Raw genomic sequence first — 17,534 nt, 5'->3', positions numbered from 1 at the left:
AGCAGGAGATAGAGAATGATAATATATTACTTCATATTACTTCAGGCAGACTTGCAGTAGAGTTTGTATCAAGGGAGACAGCATTCTCTGAAAAGAGTAGCACATTTTGATGATGAAAAATTTCAGGGGCTACTTGGACCAAACATTCAAGTGGTTGTAAAAGTTGAATAATAACCAAGGCTTAATTTCTCTAGTCTGTGAATAAGAATGAGATCTATCTATCTATCTATCTAGATATCTGTCTAGTAAGACAGTACTAAACCCCAGGAAAGCGGTATTCTATTGTATTAAATTTCTAATGGTTGTACTAGCTAATGCATGTTGAGGAAAAATCTTACAAGTTATGTTGTTTTCCTTTGTGTAGATATTTGAGACTTGCCCCATATTTACATAGTGTACTTGAATAGGGTAGATACAATGCTAGTATATAACTGCTCTGCCATTGCTTTTTGAGAACACTTGTGTGTGATCACTTGTGATCAGTTATAACTGCTGATGTAATAGTATTGACTTCGAAAAGTTTCAAAACTCTGCTATGTGGTTAACCAGATAAGCCAGACCATGATAGCATGCCCAGTTTACATATGAAATTATTTACTGTAATGCTTTAAAATCTATCTTTACAAGTGTGTTGGTTTTGTCTGGGGTAGAATTAACTTTCTTCACAGTAGCTGGTGTGGGGCAGTGTTTTGGATTTGTGCTGGAGACAGTGTTGGTAGCTCAGGGATGATTTAGCTGATGCTGATCACTGCGTGCACAGAGCCAAGGCCTTTTCTGCCCCTCACCCCACCAGTGAGCAGGCTGGGGGTGCACAAGGAGTTGGGAGGTGACACAGCTGGGACAGCTGATCCCAACTAACCACAGGGATATCCCACACCATATGGCTTCATGCTAAACAGTAAAACTAGAGGGAAGTTTGGCTGTGGGGCTGCTGTTCAGGGTCTGTCTGAGCACTGGTGGTGAGCAGTTGTTTTCATTTACATCGCTTGTCTTTCTTGGGGTTTATTTACCTCTTTGTTATTTTCATTTTCATTACAATTATTATCTTTATTTGATTTCAATTATTAACGTATTCTTAACCCATGAGTTTTCTTACTGTTATCGTCCAATTCTCTTCTCCCTTGCCCCCATCCCACTGAGGTGTGTGGTGCTTAGCTGGGGGCTGGGGTTAAACTGGAATAGCGAACAACGCTATTTCTTCTTTCTCCAACCTAATCTTGAAATCATTGTTTCCTACAGGCAGATATCTGGTCATTAGGCATAACAGCCATAGAACTGGCAAAAGGAGAGCCACCTCATTCAGAGCTACATCCAATGAAGGTTTTGTTCCTCATTCCTAAGAACAATCCACCAACACTGGAAGGAAACTTCAGTAAATCCCTCAAAGAATTCGTTGAAGCCTGCTTAAACAAGGACCCAAGCTTTGTGAGTTTCATGTTTGTCAGTGTATGGTAGAGAACTTAGCTGGTTTATATGAATTACACCAGTAAATGCCATTTAGTGTGATGTATGTGACATGCATTTCTTTTAGATACTGTATACATTTAAAATCTCATTTGTATCAGGACTGATGTCTGGATTTCTTTATGCTTAACACTATTAAATGCAGTAAAAAAATGATTTTTTTTTTTTCCTCTTTTAGAGACCTACTGCAAAGGAGCTCTTAAAACACAAATTCATTTTACGAAACTCAAAGAAAACTTCTTACCTGACTGACCTCATTGACAGGCATAAGAGGTGGAAGTCTGAACAAAGTCATGACGACTCCAGTTCTGATGACTCAGACACGTAAGTTTGAGTCTGTAAAATATCCTTTGTGAATACAGGAGCCAAGTATCTATTTTTAGCACATATATTCCTGTATTCTGTTATTTATAGCTTTCAGCTTAGCTGCCTTGGTAAACTAATGACATCTTAGTTTCAGTATTGCAAGGGATTTCATGCAAGTAACAGTCACTGAGAACAATTCTGTCTCATATTCTGTACTGCATTCTTTTTTTATGTAGGGTCTAGGGTCCTTCCTAGGCATAAGGCCAGTGGTGGTACAAGCAGAAGGTAGACCAAGTAGCACTGTACAAATGAAAACCAAGTTGAAGGGATTGCCATGATTTATTCACAAATGGACTAGATCTCTCACAGTCAAGAAAACGATTCTCTGCAATTCTGGGCTGGATATTTCTTGGATGACTTTACAGCTGTGTATTTGTTTACATTATTAGTGGCTTCATGCCTTCCAGTGCTCACAGTTCCAGCCCCAAAGTAAGGCTGATGTAGAAGGTTAATTACAAGTCCTAAAACTGTTTTTGGATAAGTTACTAACAGAACTTTGAGCTCTTCCTGTGGAATGTCAGAACCTTTGCTCGCTCGGCATAGGAGAGTAAAGGAACCAGAACCGTTACTGAGTGCTTGAGAGACAATTTAATGTTCTTTCTAAGCCTGCTTTCCCTCCTCTGCTTTCACAACAGTTCTTGTATTAGATATGATAAAAGGATGAGTTTATTTGGTGTGCTGGAATACTTAAATTTTCAAATCAATAAACTTTTTTTCTGTTGGATCAACTTACTAGAGTATATGTGTACAAGGAAGGTCGACCTGCCTCTTTTAGTGACAACCAGAAGTTCTGTATGACTTCATGCAGAAATCTTGGAGAATTTTCTTACTCTGGTCACATGCTTTTTCAACTTGGTAGGCTGCACTAAATACTTTTTATACAATGGCCACTTGATATCGTTTCAGTTGGTGTAGATTTTTTTTCAAATCATGCTTAATCCACAAATCAAAAAGAAATAAATTATGGAGCATATTTAAGGTAGTGATAGGAGAAATGTATTGCAGTGATTGATTAGTGTCAACATAAATATTTTTGTTCTTTTAACTTAGCAGGAATTATAGAAAAATTACTATGTCATCCTCAAAACAAATAAGGCAAAAGATTGATTTGTGGTGATGTAGTTTATTAAAGCCATGCTGTATCTGTATTTCTTAAGTCATTTTTTTGGAAGTGGGAAATTTACCTTTCTAGCAGGCTGGGAATAAACTGTCTTCCTGGAAGGTATTCCAAGCTACTTTTCAAGGCAAAAGTGAATGAAGTCTTCTAGTTTACCCACCCCCTCCCTAATAATTTGAGATATATACTCTGTTTCGAGGTAGCAATAAAACACTTCATATTACTTGTTTATGTAACTTTGAAAACATTTTCCCATCTGTAATGCCTCTCTTCTTTCTTGAAGTTAATTTAACATTTAGTGAAGTATCTTGTTTTAATTTTTTTGATTTCCCCAAACTATAAACTACATTACTTTTCATACTTGTCTTTTATACTTAGTGGCTTGTACAGTGAAATCCTAATCTTGGTCTTGACTGTAGATTTTGTTTAGCATGTTATATTGAATGAACATCAACAGTATGTACAGGCAATAAAAAATTATTTATTTATTTATTTTCCCTCCCTTGAAGTGAAGCAGATGGTCAGGCTTCAGGTGGGAGTGATTCAGGAGAGTGGATCTTTACAATAAGAGAAAAAGACCCCAAGAATCTAGAGAATGGAGCAGCCCAGCCTTTGGAGTTGCAAAGAAATAAGGTGCTCGAAATATTGACTGTATAATACAAGGAGATAATTCTTGCTTTAATAATTTAGTGGGGTGATTTTTATTATCTGCCTTGAAAAGCATTTATATTGTGAAATTTTCAGATTTTGTGCTAAAAATGAGTGTTCTACAGTTGCCTTTCACAAAATGTTTTGAGTAAGTCTTGAAGTTTGTGTACTCTGTAAATGTGTTCTTTTTCTGTAGTTCACAAAATAGGTACCAAAATATTTCTGTAGTTGGTGAAATATTACCACTGAAGGAAGACTAGGCAATATATTGTATTTTTTAAGTATTCTTTCTGTATAGTAAATGCAAACCAGCACAGTACAGATCTAGGCTGGAGTTTTGGGGAAGGCATTTTGGTCTTTTAGGGAAAAATACTACAATGTAGCAAAACCCAGAATGTGCCTGTGCCTCCCAAAAATCCCCAAACAACCCAGAATAAGGTATGTTTAGTTGCTGCTCCACTGTATTTTCTGCAACCTCTGTGGTTAGGGCAGGTGGTTGCTATGCTGGATCTGAAAATGCTGTGTGCTCATATCAAATTGGGAGAAATACAAGGAAAACTATCATATGGGAGGAACAGAGTAAATACCAGCATGTCTATGATTTAGTACATGCTCAGTAGGATTGTGGGGTTTTTTTTGTTGGTTTGTGGGGTTCCCCTCCCCCACTTCTAACTTTGAGCTTGCATGTGTTCGAGGTGCTGCAGCCTCAAATTTTAATTCAGCCTCTATTTTCCACAGTGCTTAGGAACAATATGTTGTAGAACATTTTACATATCTGTATATACATGGAAACAGAGTTTTCACCAAGTGTAGCATGTTGGAACTGTATTTTGTCTTTAATTACAATACAATGAGGGTGCTTTTGCTTCTGAAATAAAATCAATCCGAATTTTCTTTTCATTAAAGGAAAAGGATATCCCAAAGAGGCCTCTATCCCAATGCCTGTCTACAGTTATATCCCCTTTATTTGCAGAGGTAAGTTACTGCTTTAAAGCTTAACAATTCCAAGATTTATGTCTCTGAAAAAAATAGAAAAAATATGATGAATGACACCAAAGGTTGCTACAACTCATTTTGAACGTGCTGTGTTAAGTTTTTGCTGTGCCCATTGCTTTCACACGTGTCCGCTTTTGTGATCTTTGTTCTGCTTCTAACAACATTCCTGTGTGTGGTAGTAACATCAAATACACTGCCTTTAAAGCAAGGAACATGAAAAAGAAGGTATGTAAATGTTTGTATTGCAGCATTCTATTTTTGACACTGCTTTATGTATTTACCCATTAAAAATTTCAAGATCTTCACTGTTACAAGATATGGCTGTGGATGAGATCAGCAAGAAATTCACTTTTGAATTTCGGTGTTTAAAACTGTATTTCGTTCCCTTTCTGAATTTTGCGTATTTTTTTTCAAAAATACTTGAAAACAACTTTGCAAAAGAACATATGGAGGGGGGAAGCCAGACACTTATGAAGACATGATTATTTAAGAAGTTGATAAAACTCCTGCAGTGTATGTGTGCCAGCTATAGGTGTGCCACTATGTATACTGAAGTGAGTAATTATAAGCAGCACATCTTGAAACCAAACAGCTACAGATGAATAGCACTTCTTTCTTGGGATGCTTTGTCGTGATTTTATGAGCACGAACACGCTGAAAAGGATGTGTGAAGATTGAAGACTTGTGAAGATGAATGACATCCTGATAACTACTGCAAAAACTTAACTTCAGGATGAATAAGTGTCTACAGTATCTGAGGGTGTATGATGAAAGTCAAATCCTGACATTGTGAATACTGACAGACACTTCCTAACAAGCTTCTGCATTATATTGTGTATAGAAATATTTATGGATGTCTTAATATATTTCTTCCTGGTTTTCTTTCAGTTGAAAGAGAAGAGTGAAGTGTGTGGTGGTAACACAGATTCCATTGAAGAACTGAGAAAGGCAATTTATTTAGCTGAAGAGGCTTGTCCAGGCATTGCAGATAACATGGTGTCACACCTTGTGCAGAGGCTTCAGAGGTAATGAAAGTATTTCACTATGGGTTACAGAAAACGGCAAATCTGATTCCACAAACATTTGACCAGTGTTAAATTGAAAGAATTAATTTCTGTTTCTAATAGAGAAGAAAACCACTTGTACTTACAGTTTATGCAATTGTTTGCTTACTACAAAAAAACCATTATCTTAGAAGCAGTTCTAGTTTTTAGCTTCAGGTGACAGAACATATGTATGCTCATCCTGTTGGTGTGCATACTGTGTGTCAAACGAGGCTGGACAGCCTTTGCCCTTTGCAGTTCACATATGCTGTCTTAGTGTCTGGGCATATGTTGCAGAGAAAGCTCTGTGTCACTCTCAGTTTCTTTCACCTATTTGGATAATTTGACTGTTCAGTTGTTCTGTGTTTCTTTCAGTCACATAGTCAGTGGTTCCTTGTTCATTCATTAAAGACAGTCTGTATGGCCTTTCGATGGTACCTCCAAAACCAACATTTGTCCTTCAGAAGGGCAAATTTCATTTGAGATTTCCCAACTGCTTCAGTTAGGAATATATTCTCAACAAACATTCAGTTTTCAGTTCTTTTGAATGCTACGCAAGAAGAGATGAGGGGTATAAATGTCAGAGTTGCTTCCTGAAGAGACTTTCAGTGCAACCTTGAATCCAGGAGAGCACAGCTGTTGTGAATCTTATACCAGCCAGGTTGGATTGCTCGATACTAGAAAAAACTCATGGCAATGATTGATCATGGACTACTACACTGAAAAAGATCACTCTGAGCAGGTGTCTCCTTTGCACAGTCTCCAACCACAGCTTGGTAAAGTTTAAGAATTCACACCTCTGATGTTAAAGCAGAGGGTTGCCAGGCTGACACTTTCTCATTCAGTAAAAATCGGTGCCAAGAAATCTGCAAGGAATAGTGTTCCTTTCTGGGCTGTTAAGAATGAAGCCCAGTCAGCACCTCTAGTGCTGAAAGGTTACTCCTAATGCCATATGTCCTGTCCTATTTCGAGTTTCTGGAGCTTCCATCTTGATTTGTTTCCTTTAGGGGTTCCAAAATTGACTCCAGGCTTTCATCAACTCAAAATTTCAGTGTCATATTTCTACCAGCCTGATACAGGACCTTCCTGGAACTGGGAACCTCAAAGACTTGATGTTGCAATTGAAGCTGAAAAATGACCATGTGGAGACAAGATTTCCACTGGGCACTTTTGGGGATGCTGGAGCTGATCTTACTTGTTCCTGTCACAATGGCAGCAGTCACTATTTTTGTCCTAAGAGAAAGTTTTCAGAACTCTTCATATACCTATTTAGCATCTTGTTTTCCTTCTGTTCTGCTTCCTTGGACTGTTTTTCTTAGTCATAATGTCTAAGAACAGTGGAGACAGGCACTTCCTTTTCTTCAAAGGAGAGGAAAAAATATTCATAGAGAATGTTTGTTGATGGGACACATCTGGGTGAACTTTCTTGTTTTCAGGGACATGTTCAGCTAGTATATAATCATGACTAGCACTCCTTCCAGAAAGAGAATGAAAGAAATGAACGGCAGGATCCTCCACTAAAAACGAGTTTGGACCATTCCATAGCATAGATTTCCCTTGTGGATAAAGCTGGAGCTAGTCAAATTTGGAAAAGATTAGTTTCTTTTTTGAATGCTATGGGAAATATGCTCTGTTTTATCATAAAGTCATTCACTGTATGCACAATATCCTCTAATTTGATAGCTCATTCCTGACAATACATTTTCAACGTGTTTCTAATGACATTTTCATTCCTCTTGTGATGGATTAAGACTGGATTTTGCAAGTTTGTCTGAATCAATTAACTGGGACCCTCAGAAATTCTGACCAGTAACTTGAGTGAATCTAGTTAGCTTCTTCCTTCAGTTTTGATCTTGGATGTTTGATAAGGATTACTGAAAACTTAACGTGATTTAAATGTGCTTCTGTCTTTGAGTTATTTAAGAATCTGCTTAGATCAAGAAATACAGGTTTCCTGTCCCAGTAACATTTTGAAAAGATTAAGATGCAAACTCACAAAGTAGGAGAGTTGGAATCACTAAGTATTACCCACACTATACAGAATTCTTACATCATTATATCGTACTCACTTGAACACAGGTGGTTGCAGTTTGTTAGGAGAGCAGTGATAGAGCAGTGATAATCTATTAAGGTGCATTTCACATGTTCAGTTTCTTTAAAGTGTGGCAGCAGTGGTGGGTACCATTGTGCGAAGAAAAGCTGGAACTTCAGCAGCATAAAATGCACTAACTTTTTATTGCTGCTTGTTGTAGAATGCCTCTCTGAAAGTCACAACCATAAATATCTCTTTTCCCTCTTCAGATACTCACTAGCTGGCGGAAGTTCTTCATCCTACTGACGTACTCTTCCTGACTTTTCTAAGACAACAGCGATCCCACGGTGTCTGCGTTGAAGGCACACACCCTAATGTTGTTCTGCCCCTCAGTCTCTGGGATGTCCTTCAGTGGAAGGACATTCCTACATGTGCAAGAGTGAAAATGCAGTCTCTAGGATGGAGGCAGTCTTTTTCTGCTCCTTAAAGCTATAATTTTTTTAAACGATAATGCACATATTCCAGGGAGGTGTCCTTTTGTAGAATCTGAAATGTATATTTAGGTTTGTGATAGAGAAATTGAAGATATTGAGAAACCTCAGGTATCTTGCTTTAAGAATTCCACTGGGAGATGGAGCATGGTTGTTGGAATTGTGTACAGATATGTATATAATGTCTTTTTTAACAGAAAGCCTTTCAACGTGCATAAGGAATCACTGTGTACAAAATGGTAAAGTGCTTTTGTAGATAATGTTAGTGGGGTAAATATTTGACAGGCCATTACTGAGTATTGCCTTGCCTTTATTACATGTAAAGTTTGAATTATGTGATAAGTGAATCTTTGTTTGATTTTTGTATGTGAAGTATTTGCCATTGGAAGAGTTAATCCTGTACTATGGAACCTTCTGTTCTTACCTCAGCACAGACACAGTTTTGTTCTGTTTCTCCAGCATTTCTTCCTTTTTTATCTATATACTAAGCATGACTTTTAATTAAGGTACTAATTCTGGTTGTTTTTAATTTGATACACCTTCTCTCTCAAAGCTTTAAATTACTGTTTTTCCTAAAGTATGAGCTCTTTCATATCTTCAGTTTTAAAATGTGCCAATGCAAATTCTGAACCCTATCATTCAATTTTAGTACCAGGTATTCGTGAAGCTTATAGCAAAATTTAGATGCAAACTTTTTTTAACCTAAACATGTTCGAATGCTCACACAAATGAATCTTTATTCCCTTCATTTATTCTGAAACAGCTCATTAAGGCGTTGACTCTGAGACAGTGGCAAGTATTTCTTCATCATGCCTATTTTTATCATTCAAATGAATGCCTTGCAGTATAAAAGAAAAATTACCCATCGATTCAACATTTGGTCTTGCTGCCTTGATCTGTGCATCTCTTTACCAAAAGTGACAGACATTGGACAGAGAGACTGCAGATCTAGGCCCAGCTATTGTGTCCTGGGTTCCATTGCTTGCCTCCCCAGAGAAGGGTTGTTTACTTGAAAATTCTGAATTTTGAAAAATTTCCACTGTTCCTGTGAGGGCTTCTAGACAGCTGACTGCAGGTTTCGTAGATCTTGCAAATAGTAACAATAGTTCATTAGTTATGTGCACAGTTGATTAAGTAGCTGTTGGTTGGATTTTTTCCCCCCACAGTAATACTCTGAGGTTTACCTTGGTTTGCTTCAGGTGCTTCATATTCCAGTAGCTAAGAGAGCATTTTTGCCTTCTTTTTAATGAAGAAATTGATGGTTTTATGCTTCGCACGATCGTGAGGTAACTTACCTGTTTACTTTTTTAAAAACAATATAGATAGGAGCTTTGGAACAGAAAGGATTAACATTTAAATATAGGCATATCCACCTGGCTTGGTAAAAAAAGGCCCAGGTTTGCTAACCATTCTGGGAGCTGGTGAGGACTCCTTGCAGGACTTTGTATCACCGTGGTAGCCCTTAGTCTATGCATATTAGCCTTAATTTATTAATTTAAGAATTTACCAGTAAGAGGACACTGTCTTGCTAGCAGAGCTAGGAAGCTCCTGCCCAGGTTGAAACAGCAGTTGAAAGAAATGGGTGTATGTGCACTCGTTGTTGTGGCCATGCTCGTAGACACAGCACATATGAACAATACATAAGTTTGAGCAATGTTTTATACCTCCTCTTTGATTCATAACTTTAATCACGGTCTGTGCTCTTAAATGTTAAGGACAGGCTCACTCTCGAGGAAACAAATTGAGCACTGCTGTTGTGAAATGTGCATCTGAATATGGCACAATGGAAAATTTACCTGTTGCAGTCTCAGTGTTAGAACATTCAGCCCTTCAGTAGATCTGTGTACTGTCTCAGCACATGGGAACCAGCAAGTGTGTTTGCACTGGAAATAGGAATTCATTAAGCTGTTCCCTAGTCACCTCTTAATGTAAGGAGTGGAAGTTAAAGTGAGCTTACTTGGAGATGCACAGAACTTGCAGACATAGTGGAGAAGTTAAATTTATGGTGCCAGCTTGAATATGAAGAATTTCTCAATCAGCAAGTTAAATTAAATTCTGGGGTACACTCTTTGAAAACTCATTTGAAAAGTTACACATACATGTTTTGAGTTGCATTTTAGTTGTGTTCCAGGACTAAATGTTGAAGAAATACTTCTCTGAGTAGATGGTGACAGAATTTGTGTGATGAATGTGTTAGAGCTTAGGATGAGTAAGACCTACAGCAAGGGCAACTGGTCAGAAAGGCTCAGGCATTTAGAAGAAGACAAGACCTCATTTATGGTAGAGATGTGTATTTTTATATGTAATATATAGATTATTTAAATATAGACTATCTTAAACTGAGATTCACTAAAAAAAAAGCGTGCTGTATCTTGAATGTAGAAGTACAATCATTTGCTATTGAAAAGTATTGATGCTTTAAAAATCAGGTCTATTGGTAACAGAAGGGGAGCTTCATTTGGAAGAAGCACAGCCTCAGTTTCTGAGAGAAAAAGTGTAATGATATTTTTGAGGTTGTTTCATGCTAAAAACATGTCTGTGTTCTGATGTTGCACTGATGATTTTTCTGTGCAGGTAGTACTTCACTCAGTCTTGACTATACTAAAAGACAAGCTATTTATGCAAACATTTAAATTAGTAGAACTGCTTATTTGTCAGGGATTTCATGATTAGGCAGTAAATAAATTCACTGTTTAAAAACAATAAAATCAGTTATTTGAACTGAAGGCTTGCTTTTTGTAAGTATCAGATGTGTAATCTATTTTTTTAACTTAATTTTCCTTGCAGTTGCACTTTGAAGTTGATGACCAGTTTACTAAAGGATGATGGCATGATTGCTAGTGTACAGAATGCTTTGGTGTAGCAACGAAGCAGCTCTTTCTCTGAAGTGCCACAGCTCCTCTGCAGCTCCAAACATTCTGTGTGTGTACAGACAAACCAATTACTGTGGAATGATCTAATTGGGGTGTTCTGCCCCTGCTGTGCAGGAGGGGTGAGTGGAGGGGGAAGGTAAGGCTGGGTGAGTTGGCACTTCAGTTCAAAGCAGCTGGCATGGTGCGAGTCCACATCCTACTGTAGCCACTGTCACCCCTTCATCTGCCCTTTAATGTGCTTTTAATGTACTTGTGCAATGTCTCCTTTAGCTCTCACTACTTTACGTGACGTTCTGTATTACTTTTTAAGCAATGTGGTACCAGTTTGTAGTCCTTTTACATCGGCCTTACTTTGAAGGAAATGCATTTTTGCCTTCAAAATGTCACCACTGGAAGCTTATCAGGAGTGCTGATAGACACAGCGTAACGCAAGGATCAGCACAGCCGCAAATCGTTTTTGTAAGCTGCTGGGGAGAAGCTTAGGGTCTAGCACAAATCTGCCAGCTTGCTCTTTTTAACTGTGTTTTGCAGGTGTGCTGGTAACTGCACTGAGCATATGCTGTAGACAAATCGTTTGCAATGGTCTCCTGCTGCCGTTAAAGCATGACTCGAGAGGGCCACTGAAGTGTGTATCTATCTCGGTTTCTGTATCGTCGCTGCCTGTTTATAACTGTATTTAAACTTTTACTTTTGTCACTCTACACCAACATGATAAACCTCCTTGTAAACTACATGACCTAGAAATAAAGAAGGAAAAGTTTAATGAAATGTTGCCACCTGAGTGGGTCAGTATGATGAGATTTGTGCTCCCTTCCCAGGAGGGGATGCTCCTGTGGGTTTCTAGCACAGTTGCTGCCTGTGTGTCAGTAATGGTAAGCAGAAAGCTTATAAAGGTGTTCGGTTTTAATGGTCATCATCTCAGAATTTGTACCCTTTACAGATGGCAGTGATTTAAAACCCACTTTGTGTTCCCCGTCCTCCAGCCCAGGGGAACTGATGAAGTGCTCACATCCAATTGCATTAGCTCAGCCCTGAGCATCACACCTTTAACCACCCATGGAACTGGTGGCAAACTGTGTGGCAGCTGCACACCTGTCACTGTGCTTCATTACTATTTGCTGCTGCTAAAAACTATATGTGTGACATGCTGCAAATTATTTCTTTATCCCTACCAACTTTTCGGTGCTCCCAGGGCAGAGGGGATGTCTGTGTGCTCTAGAGCTCTGTACCTGCACATAGATAATTGTGTTTGCTTTTGAGGGAGAAGACTGTGTAATTGGTTCTGTATAATAATGGTCAGAATTGGGCTTTTCAGGTCCTGCTTGATTCTCTGGTGGGAATAGTATGGTAGGATATCATACCTGATTTTTGTCTCTGAAATGAATTTTTCTTCCTCTTTTCTTTTGTCAGAAACTTTTATCAAGATTTCTGCTGTCACAGCGTTTTTCCCTACCTACTAACTTGTCTTTCAGACTGTCATTTTTGGCAGGATTCAGCTGAATTTACAAAGGCATCAACACTGTTTAACTAAAATTTTGTGAAAAGAGGTAGGCCTGAGGTATATTAATATACACATCAGTGATGCTTAAATTAGTCATAGGGGGAAAAAAATAATCCACAGGAGTCCTTGCTGATCCCATTGCATGTGGTGCAAGGTCCTATGGCAATAAGAGTTCCTGTTTTGCTTTTATTTGTTCATTATTTGAAACCAGCAGCTCTTTCAGGGTGAGTAAAACAACACCAAGAGTAAATCTCCTAGTGACTGGTTTGATTTTTTCCTGCTGTTGAGTGGTGTTTAGTTGTGGCTAGTGCCCTGGCACATGGTGACTCTGCCTCTCTGCAGGTCCTGCTTGCCTAAACAGGCAGCACCATGATATGAATCAGGGTTAGAAATAAGTGGTTATATATTACAGCTTTCTAGGACACTGAGATTTATTCACACGTGGACTTTGACTGACTGCAAGATACAGCTGTCAAGAGATTTTATTCTTTCACCATTGTATTCAGTTTTGGGTTAAACTTGGGAGAACTAGAAAAATGCTGGTAAGTGAGAACAATTCACTTGGTTCCATTTAAAAAAAGAAAAAAGGAAATTAAAAAAAAAAACCCCTGGTAGAGAAGGAAAAAAATGTTATTTTAAACCTTTTGTCTATAGGAAAAAGATAATACAAAAAGGTGAGAGCAATGAATCAGGTAGATACTCTGAAGTTGCATCCACAACCACAGTTCGGTCTCTACTGTTATGATAAATAGCACTATATCTTGTTCTTTGCCTTATTATTTTCAAAATTTGCTTTGTATGAAAATGAAACATACTGAGAAAAGGTGCTACCTGATTTCTTTTGAGAGTTCAGAATAAACTACTGCAGCAGATAGCAGTAATGAAGACAGATTGTATCCAACAAGCCCTGGGGATCCAAACTAAAATTCAATTTCAGCTGAATTAAGGGCATGGCCCTCAATATAATTTCCATTAAAAAATAATCTTTACACTTTTACAGATAACAATTCTAAAGGGCAGATGCAGGGCCCTGGCTTGTAAGGTGTTGCAGATACTAATTTACAGCTCGTTAATAATTTCTGGGGATCAGATCTGCAGTGCTTTACTTCATAGCAACATCACATTCTGTTGCTTCTTCAGCTTTGTTTTTCCAGGCCCATAGGCTCCAGCTGAGTATTTGTTCATCTCTGCTGTGTTATTTCCTCTTTTCCTCACTACACAGATCGTTGTTCACATTCCTGGTCAGGCCTGAAGCACTGCAGATCCTGCATGGTTCACTGAGGTGGCTGAACTCACTTTGGCACAACAGTGCAGGCTCACAGGCTTGGAATGGACAAGGCAGTGGGACCTGCAACTGGGAAAAAAGGGCTTCAGCTTCTTTTACTTACTTTCTAAGTTTGTCCTTCAGCACATCAGAGCCAGAGGAAACGCTGTAGGGTAGGTGTGATTGTTACATTGGTACCAAGAGTCAGGGGCAATAGCTGAGGAAAAGAGCAACTTCACCAGGTTACCTGTCCAGGAGGCTGAAGCAAGTGCACTGAACTAGCTGTTTCCCTGTGGCAGGGTGCACTTGGATCTGTCCTAAGTGGCTGGGAGGTATGCAGGGAGCTTTGTCTGGAGTCAGGGGTGAGAGAAAGAAGGCTTCACGGTCTCAAAACAGGAATATGTACAATACTATTGTGAGGTATTTTATTCCCTTTTGTTGTGAGCAAAGCTGCAATATGCCATTTTATACATCGCACACAGGTAAGCCGTTAACAAAGCAAAGAGCTAGATGAAGAAAAAGTAGGGGTAGAATTGCCCCAGCCTTGTTTCCCAGATGGATGTTCAGACTCCCTCTACCTAGCACCACGAGTCCTCAAGGCCCAGAATGGCAATAGGTGTATTATCAGCACATAAAACTTCCATTAATGGAAGGTTTACGTCATCTTCATGACAAAGTGATTCTTATAGAATGAGGAAAAGCATCTAAGCATAGTAAAGGTAGTGCTGCAACCTTCTAAGTGGGCCACCAGCTTTTCCAAAATACGGTGCTAGCCGATGTTAAAGCCAGGGACACAAAATAGGTAGTTCTGCTGCAGGTTCTATCAGTCTCTCTCTGTACACTGAGTCCCAGGGGCGACAGGGAGACACTGAAATTCCAACAAGAAACTGAAAGCCAAGCTGGGATGTGTAGCAAGCAGGATGAAAACTTAGAGCTGCAGTAGTACCCCCTAGCTTGGAGCAATTTAGTTCCCGGAACGCTCTACAAACAAATCACAAGTAGCTGTGGTTCTTGTAGCATACAGGTTTTCTTTCAAGTTCGTAAAACAAACAGCAGAATGTCACCACAGCCTTTAATTTCTTCTTGTACATACCATTCACAGTACATTAACAGCCCAAATAATATTGCACTGGATTATTTTAAAATTTTTTCATCTTGCGAGTAGTATTCACTTTTCAAAGCCAACAGATGAACAATTTGGTCAACTTGCACCAAGAAAATAGTTAGCTAAGAATCCTATACTTTCTTTATACCACATGGATTTGTAACCCCAATGGGAAATGAGAATGAGCTGTAAACTGTTTCCTTGTTAAAGGTAGAAAATTAGTAAATCCGTGCTGATTAAATGTAGAAAGACTGGGAAAAAAACATGAAATCTCAGTTATCTCACTCCTGTTAGACCACTCGCTGTATATATAATTATATTCTATACTGTGAAAGTCCATCTACATTTAAAAATTCAGCAGTCTAACATGGTAAAAAAAAATATATATTTTTATGAAAAAAGAAGAAATAGTGTTTGCCTCAGAGGATAAAGTTTTCAGATTTCAGTCATCTGGGGTTTTTTTAGGTGCAATCTTTGAGGCAACAAAATGTCTTTTGGCATTTGGCACTCTAATAAAGGACAATATTTTAATACTGGCACAAGCTAAAAACAGCACAGAATGACAAAATACAAGACATGAAACGAACTGCAGCCACTGGGATGATAGTAAGCTAGTCTGAATACACGGAGAACTTAAACAGTTTTGCTGAGGAATTGTGAAAGTTTCTGCAAAACCATACTTATTCTCTTCCTTTACCAAATTGTAAGTTGTCCTAAACTTGGAGGGAGAAAAGAGTATCAAATGTCCTCTAGAAAATCAGCAGCTGCTGGACAATCGCCACGGCGGCTCGCTCAGCCGTCAATAGGCGTGAGGCTCTTTGTGACTCAGAGCTCGCGTGCGTGAGGCTGAGCTGGTGGCACTTCGGATCACTTCCATCCATCTGTGGGAGGGATGAGGAGAGACACAAACCAAACAACGCTCAATTCCCAAGGGAAGATTTCCTGAAAGGTATGGTCTGTACTATTGTACAGTTTAACTTTCAGTGCTTCTGGAAGCATCTTGCAATTTCACTTCTAAGTTTACCTGAAGTCAAGAGGATCCAAACAACTGCCAAATGCATATATGGAAGGAGTTTTAGAGGGGATAAACAGGGGGAATGATGGGACCCAAAACTCATGAACGTAGCAGTGGTTTTACTTGCTCTGCAGACACCAGATCTTTTTTTTTTTTCTGGATGGTCCAAGCAATGAGCAGTTGAGACCAACCACTCTGAATTTGAGAATGAAAAACTGTTAATTTAGCTGCAATTTCTACTTGGTTTTTTCCCAGAACTGAGAAAGGGATTTTGTGGGTTTTTTTCCCCCCTATTCTACTAATTTATTTATTCACCCCTTTTCCACAATTTACCTTATTTATAGTTTTAGACTGACATGGCTAAAACTTAAGAATACCTTTTTTTGATGAGGACATTAGGACTTTGACATGTTACTGCTTCATATAAAAGAGCTAAATTAGTTCCCAGTATGAACAACCACAAGCTACAAATTAGGAGGAGTAGTGCCTTTTTCCTGGCTCTCCATGTATCTGAAGCTCAGTGGGAGGTGTAAAAATTACATGCTGAAGTGGCATAAATATGTAGTAGGAACAGCTGCTTCTGTGAAGAATTGGAATTTTACTTCAGGTGTGGATTTTCCACCCAGTTGTACTAGAGGGAGTGAAGCTATTTGGGAGAGCTACTGAAGAGTCCTGTGATCTGTTCACATGCCTCCTGATGTCTGAGACCTAGAGCTCCTCATACAGCCACACTGATCAGTTTTGACTGGATAATTCCAGGTTTTGTGGTGATTACTATTATAGCTCCCACATAATCAAAACCAATTGCTTGGTTTTAGCAATATCAGGTTTAAAGTTTCTTCTACAACTTTAAAGGGTTCTTTCTGCAGTTGTGCTGAACTACTTGACTTATTACTGAACCAATTTATTGAACTTTACATCTATCAACCTTGCTTGGGAAAACACACCTGGAATTTGACAAAATTCCATCTCACAGAAGACCAACTTACCTTTCAAATGTATATTCACTTTCAGCCCTGAAGTAATACACATGGGATTTGAAATGTAGCTTGAATACATAATCTTTGTGAATGTTTTCAGATTCAGAAGGAATGGTAAGTGAATATCCCAATAAAGGAAGGCTGGCTAAAGGATGATTGTCCTGCAAAGAAATAATGGAAATTCCTGTGAGATCAAATGCTTTTAAGTAAAGACTGCACACAAGTAAAATGGAAGGCAGATACACACGCCTTTAAAAATGACTGCATTTCACATGTGTGTGAAAAAACACCAGATTTATACCATCACAATAAAATTAATTGTCTGGTGGTTCCAGTTGCCCATCATTACAGACCCTTCACCAAAGGATCTGTTGCAGGCTCCTCTTATCAATATTTCCCCAGAAGAAAGTTGGCCATTATCTTGGACCTTTACTACTTTCAAACTGATGAACATTAGACTTCCTCCCTTGCCATCATCAGGGCACCAGGAATGTTCATCCTCAGCTTGCAAACACCTACTCCTTTAGAGGTGTGCTGGCCACCCAGCAGCATTCATTGCCTAAGTCTCTTCACAGCATGGCATGTATGAACTAGTTATTTCTTTAGCCATCTTACATGTAGACTATCCTACAGCTCATT

The 17,534-nt window shown here is 38.7% G+C and overlaps 2 protein-coding genes across 2 annotated transcripts in view; one reads left to right on the top strand and one right to left on the bottom strand.

Annotated features, from left to right (window-relative positions):
• STK24 (serine/threonine kinase 24) overlaps nucleotides 1-8,891 on the top strand; it is a 42,330-nt gene extending 33,439 nt beyond the window's left edge. Inside the window, exons 5-10 of the mRNA XM_009078845.1 lie at nucleotides 1,240-1,425; nucleotides 1,643-1,788; nucleotides 3,457-3,580; nucleotides 4,502-4,570; nucleotides 5,480-5,616; nucleotides 7,936-8,891. Of these exons, the coding sequence (XP_009077093.1) occupies nucleotides 1,240-1,425; nucleotides 1,643-1,788; nucleotides 3,457-3,580; nucleotides 4,502-4,570; nucleotides 5,480-5,616; nucleotides 7,936-7,972 (699 nt within the window). The 3' untranslated portion in view covers nucleotides 7,973-8,891. The remainder of the gene's footprint in view (nucleotides 1-1,239; nucleotides 1,426-1,642; nucleotides 1,789-3,456; nucleotides 3,581-4,501; nucleotides 4,571-5,479; nucleotides 5,617-7,935) is intronic.
• Nucleotides 8,892-14,853: 5,962 nt separating this feature from the next.
• FARP1 (FERM, RhoGEF (ARHGEF) and pleckstrin domain protein 1 (chondrocyte-derived)) overlaps nucleotides 14,854-17,534 on the bottom strand; it is a 79,389-nt gene continuing 76,708 nt past the window's right edge. The window contains exons 26-27 of the mRNA XM_009078844.1: nucleotides 16,905-17,056; nucleotides 14,854-15,781 (exon numbers count right to left, since the gene is read on the bottom strand). Of these exons, the coding sequence (XP_009077092.1) occupies nucleotides 15,700-15,781; nucleotides 16,905-17,056 (234 nt within the window). The 3' untranslated portion in view covers nucleotides 14,854-15,699. The remainder of the gene's footprint in view (nucleotides 15,782-16,904; nucleotides 17,057-17,534) is intronic.

Source organism: Acanthisitta chloris, unplaced genomic scaffold (genome assembly GCF_000695815.1).
Source record: "Acanthisitta chloris isolate BGI_N310 unplaced genomic scaffold, ASM69581v1 scaffold9747, whole genome shotgun sequence".
NCBI classification, from domain to species: domain Eukaryota; kingdom Metazoa; phylum Chordata; class Aves; order Passeriformes; family Acanthisittidae; genus Acanthisitta; species Acanthisitta chloris.
The sequence above is the reverse complement of the archived record's forward strand: the minus strand, read 5'-3'. Positions and strand labels throughout refer to the sequence as shown.